The 6,000-nt window shown below is 42.5% G+C and overlaps 1 protein-coding gene across 2 annotated transcripts in view; it reads right to left on the bottom strand.

Moving 5' to 3' along the window:
• Positions 1 to 1,474: 1,474 nt before the first annotated feature.
• The window catches only part of LOC122928325 (T-cell immunoglobulin and mucin domain-containing protein 4-like), a 61,158-nt gene continuing 56,632 nt past the window's right edge, over positions 1,475 to 6,000 (bottom strand). The window contains exons 7-8 of one of the 2 annotated variants that reach the window (XM_044281062.1): positions 5,827 to 5,866; positions 1,475 to 1,947 (exon numbers count right to left, since the gene is read on the bottom strand). In XM_044281062.1, coding sequence (XP_044136997.1) covers positions 1,818 to 1,947; positions 5,827 to 5,866 — 170 coding nt within the window. In that variant the 3' untranslated portion in view covers positions 1,475 to 1,817. The remainder of the gene's footprint in view (positions 1,948 to 5,826; positions 5,867 to 6,000) is intronic. The other variant, XR_006387872.1, reaches the window with a different exon arrangement.

The following is a 6,000-nucleotide window of genomic DNA, read 5'->3' as shown; positions in this document are numbered from 1 at the left end:
CAGGGGGCACAGATGGCGGCAGGATACATGGATTGGGGGGGACCGCATCAGGGGCAGGGGGGGACAGATGGCCGAACGGGAGAGTGCCTCCCCGGCAAAAAAGGAAGGGCTCACAAGGGGGGTTGGATGGGCACATGAGGGGCACAGATGGGGCCCACAGATCGGGGGGCACGAGGACACATTACCTGATTTCAGGCTCTGATCTGGAGATAAGAGCCTGGAACAGACACTTTTACACTGCCGTGATCCGATTGGTCTGCACAGACTAACCAATCGGATCGATTGCCGGCAAGGGACCACTCTGATTGGTCCCTTGCCGGCATTACTGGACTGTATGCTGTCTGTGACAGCAGCGGTGCAGGGGCAGAAGCTTTAATCCAAGTGTTTTGCAGCATTTGGATTAAAGAGCTGTCATGACGTCTATACACGTGCTAGCTGCACGGGGTATGTGCAAATAGCACGTATATAGCCGTATGGCAGTCGGGCAGGGGTTAAGGAAGTCAGCTGCTTGGACTCCAATGAGGTGCAATCTGTGGCAGAACTTGCCAGCATGACTGTGAAGGTTCTCATTTATCCAGGTCATGGTATATATTTGTAAAGAATAAATCAAAGCAACTGGACGTACTGTAGATTTCTTGAAAACGTTTGACTCGTTCTTCCAATGAGCTTTCTCAATTCTGAGTGACTGTACAAAAATTCTGGGAATAAATATGTAACTGAATCCACATCTGGTAATTATACCCAGCATTGGGTCAAAGGTGTTGATTCCATTATCCTAATTGGAGTCAGTAGGTGATAAAGACTTCCCAGAAAAAGGCGTGAAGGAGGCCATCTACGCAAAAATGGAGAAGCCAAGCTTGAATAGAGGTGGTGGGGGGGGGGGGGGGGTTAGACATCTATTGTCTGCCACATACAATGCTGTCTTGACACCTTTTTCTGGGAAGTCTTTATCACCTACTGACTCCAATTAGGATAATGGAATCAACACCTTTGACCCAATGCTGGGTATAATGACCTCTGACCCCATGCTGGGTATAATTACCAGATGTGGATTCAGTTACATATTTATTCCCGGAATTTTTGTACAGTCACTCAGAATTGAGAAAGCTCGTTGGAAGAACGAGTGAAACGTTTTCAAGAAATCTACAGTACGTCGAGTTGCCTTGATTTATTCTTTACAGATATTTGCCAGCATGAGTTCACTGTATCTGCAGTACCCCCAGAGGAGAAGTAAAGTATTACATAATGCATGGACATGACAGTATGTAATGCACGGACATGACAGTCTCCAGCATCCACAGATGTAGTTTGTTTGTCTAATAAATGAAGGTTCTGAACAGTGGATCCCATTCAAAAATGTTTCTGAAACCAGACAAACCCTTTAAAGAGACATTCCATTGAATTGTACAATAAGCATTCCTACATACTTTAAAAAGTGTTAAAAATAATTGATATTTTCATAGGTCACTCATCATTCCTCAGGATACAACATACATTTAATATTTGCTTTAACCTCATGTGCCCATTGTCGCATCCTGCTGGGCAACAATTTATTTGATATAATTACTTCTCAATTATTCAGCCATTGTCCTGATATACTGCCACCTGTGGACAAGAACATGTAGAAAGAAAGAAAAAAAAAGAATTGCCATTTAAGCAAGTTTTTATATAGCGTTCCCCCTCAAGCTTTATGGTTCCAGATGATCCAACTTCTAAATGTGAATAGTGATGCATAAAAACCAAGGTGTGGTCGATTTCCCTAGATGAAATATAGACGATCCAAGTAACTAGACAGAAATCCCCTTTGACTTTATGAATCAGTCTTTAGCTTCGCTTGTATTTCCTATATGGTTAGTTTCAGCTTTGTCCTCTTCAGCCTTGTTGGGGTCTGCTTCTTCAGCCTGTATCTCGCTGGGTGGTTCCTCAACATGGGTGACTAGTTCAAGACTGCGGATAAGACATGAGGGATTCAATATACAGTAACTCAGATTTTGTTGCAAGAAAGTACAACCAATAAGATTTCCTTACAGGGATTTTCCAGGGATTTTGTACTGTAGGAAATTATCCCATGGCACACCATTGACATACATATACAGTGGATATAAAAAGTCTACACACCCCTGTTAAAATGTCAGGTTTCTGTGCTGTAAAAAAATGAGACAAAGAAATTATGAACTTTTTCTACCTTTAATGTGACCTATAAACTGTACCTCTCAATTGAAAAACAAACTGAAATCTTTTAGGTGGAGGAAAGAAAACATAAAACCTAAAATAATGTGGTTGCATACGTGTGCACACCCTCTTATAACTGGGGAAGTAGCTGTGTTCAGAATTAAGCAATCACATTCAAAATCATGTTAAATAGGAGGCAGCATACACCTGCCATCATTTAAAGTGCCTCCGATTAACCCCAAATAAAGTTCAGCTGCTCTAGTTGGTCTTTCCTGAATTTTTCTTAGTCGCATCCCACAGCAAAAGCCATGGTCCACAGACAGCTTCCAAAGCATCAGAGGGATCTCATTGTTAAAAGGTAATCAGTCAGGAGAAGGGCACAAAAGAATTTCCAAGGCATTAGATATACCATGGAACACAGTGAAGACAGTCTTCATCACGTGGAGAAAATATGGCACAACAGTGACATTACCAAGAACTGGAAGTCCCTCCAAAATTTATGAAAAGACGAGAAGAAAACTGGTCTGGGAGGCTACCAAGAGGCCTACAGCAACATTAAAGGAGCTGCAGGAATATCTGGCAAGTACTGGCTGTGTGATACATGTGACAACAATCTCCTGTATTCTTCATATGTCTGGGCTATGGGGTAGAGTGGCAAGACGAAAGCCTTTTCTTACAAAGAAAAACATCCAAGCCAGGCTACATTTTGCAAAAACACATCTGAAGTCTCCCAAAAGCATGTGGGAAAAGGTGTTATGGTCTGATGAAACCAAGGTTGAACTTTTTGGCCATACTTTCAAAAGATATGTTTGGCGCAAAAACAACACTGCACATCACCAAAAGAACACCATACCCACAGTAAAGCGTGATGGTGGCAGCATCATGCTTTGGGGCTGTTTTTCTTCAGCTGGAACTTGGGCCTTAGTTAAGCTAGAGGGAATTATGAACAGTTCCAAATAACAGTCAATATTGGCACAAAACCTTCAGGCTTCTGCTAGAAAGCTGAACATGAAGAGGAACTTCATCTTTCAGCATGACAACGACCCAAAGAATAGATCCAAATCAACAAAGGAATGGCTTCACCAGAAGAGGATTCAAGTTTTGGAATGGCCCAGCCAGAGCCCAGAACTGAATCCGATTGAAAATCTGTGGGGTGATCTGAAGAGGGCTGTGCACAGGAGATGCCCTCGCAATCTGACAGATTTGGAGTGTTTTTGCAAAGAAGAGTGGGCAAATCTTGCCAAGTCAAAATGTGCAATGCTGATAGACTCATACCTAAAAAGACTGAGTGCTGTAATAAAATCAAAAGGTGCTTCAACAAAGTATTAGTTTAAGGGTGTGCACACTTATGCAACCATATTATTATTATTATTATTTTTTATTCCCTCTACCTAAAAGATTTCAGTTTGTTTTTCAATTGAGTTGTACAGTTTATAGGCCACATTAAAGGTGGAAGAAGTTCTGAAATTATTTACCTTTGTCTCATTTTACTTCACAGAAACCTGACATTTGAACAGGGGTGTGTAGACTTTTTATATCCACTGTATCTCACGGAATGCCTTTAGTCAAAGGTTTCTCCCCAACTGACATTTATCACCTACCATTAGACAGAGCCCCCACTGATCACTAGAGCAGGCGTCCTAAACACACCATTCTTCCTCACTGCTCAACTCTTTTCAAACCTTTCACTGTGGTTATGAAGTGAAGGGTGAGCAGGGTCATTGGACACCAGTTCTATTGTTTGTGGGGGGTCACTCAAACATTTATAAATTCTCTGGTAGATCACCGATCACTACCTAAATGATGAGAGGTAGGTGGGGAGTATTCAAGATTTTGTATTAGGGTCCAGGAGCTTTATGTTATGACTCTGGTCACCTATAATGGCTACTCGAGTACTGCCATAATATCCAAGATCAGCCCTTAAAACTTATTTGAAGCTATTACAATCTAAGAACCAACAGTATCAACATCCCATTATCCAAGCATGCTCTGTAATGTTTAATGGGGTAATTTATGCATCTGGTTCGCTGGCAGTGGGATCATTTTCAACTATGTTTGCCTCATCTAGATACAGATACAGTTTAAAACTGTGGGGGAATAGAAAGTCATCTGTCCCCTGTCCCCTCAATCACTCACAACCTTCTTTATAATTATAGGGTTGGGGTCATGGGCAGCATGGCAAAAAGGGAGATGAAGAGATCAGCAATGCTCCTTCCTCTGCCCTGCACATCTTGTTACAGTTGAAGAACCTGCTTGGTCACCTAACCACATCTGTGTAGGTCCATGGAGAAAGGTCCTGTATCACAGAGGAGAAGGTTTGTCCCTGTGTTGGAAGGTTAAGAGGAAGTATGGAGAGTCTGGGAAAAGGGGGGGGGGGGGGGAGTAGACCAGTCTGTGTGTGAACCAGTGTGTAAGGAAGAGAGAGGAGGAACCGTACGGAGCAATATTAGAGAAAACAGCTACATGGAGACTAGTCTGTATGAGAGAGGGTGGTATGGAGAAGCATTCTATGAGAAAGAGAAAGAGCACCTGGAGCCGTATAAACTTCTCATTTCCAGGGGTTACAACCACTCTGCAATCCAGCAGCGGTGGCCATGCTTGCACACTATTGGAAAAAGTGCCCGCATAGGCACACATGTGCAGTAGCTCCCGTCCCGGTAACCTCACATGTGCACTGCAGTAGTGATCATATCCCCTGGAGATGAGCAGGCGCCTTATATTATAATGAGCCGACTCGGTTATACTAGGCGGAGACTTGCAGTTTCGCTGGGGGCTGTTCTCTTCTCCCTGGCTGTGAGCTCATCCAATCAGAGCGCACCACTCTTAGCCAGAGAGAAGCACATCCAATCAGAACGCGCCGCTCTTAGCCAGGGAGGAGCTCATTCTCCCTGGCTATGAGCGGTGCGCTCTGATTGGATGAGCTCACAGCCAGGGAGAACCGCCCCCAGCGAAACTGCAAGTCTCCACCTAGTATAACCGAGTCGGCTCATTATAATATAAGGTGTTGAAATCAACGGGGCCAGGAGCGGAAGAACAGGGGGAGGGGGGTCTTTGGAAAAAAAAAGTGCCATGGCATCAGTGGGGGCCGCCCTATAAGGTAAGACCATAATTAGGCTAGGGCTAAACTGATGAAAGGTCCTCTTTTAAGTATGGGTCGCAAATCATGCACCTTTGCTGAATTCTTGCCCTTTAGCTAAAATTTCCCAGCCAGCGCGTGCAATAAAACATGACATCATTTTCATTTTAACAAACGGTCTATTCAAGTATTGTACAGGTTTTCCAGATCGAGAGATGCCCTTGTAGCAGTTCACTGTGGTGGCTATTAAATAAGGGTCCTGAAGATGGAACACCTCTCTATTAGCTCATAAAAAGGTACTTGAACATGTTTTGTTTTAACTATCCCTGTGAGTCATTACACCATTGGCATTGGATTATTGGATGTCGTAACTCCATATTTTAATATATTAAGGGAGTCATCATTTTATTGGCTATATTTGGGATGCTCAGTAATCCATTATGACATTAGGCTTGTTCCGTGAAATATTTTTGTAAAACTGTGAAGTTTTGTTTAAAACGACAAATAAAATCATGCAATAAATCTAAAATAATATGTCATTTACAAATTAGATCAGAGACAGTTCAGCTGATACTTACTGTGGATCAAAGCCTAAAAGGTAACGTCCTCTTTTTTGACCTAATGGGGAAAAAGTAATTTTGCGCATCTTAGACAAAGATAAAGCGTCATAATTTACTTAATTCACCCTACTAAAAACTTCAGATGGATTCAACCAATATACTAAATATCAGCCATCTCTATTTTATGTCTCT

Source organism: Bufo gargarizans, chromosome 2, assembly GCF_014858855.1.
Source record: "Bufo gargarizans isolate SCDJY-AF-19 chromosome 2, ASM1485885v1, whole genome shotgun sequence".
NCBI lineage: Eukaryota > Metazoa > Chordata > Amphibia > Anura > Bufonidae > Bufo > Bufo gargarizans.
The sequence above is the reverse complement of the archived record's forward strand: the minus strand, read 5'-3'. Positions and strand labels throughout refer to the sequence as shown.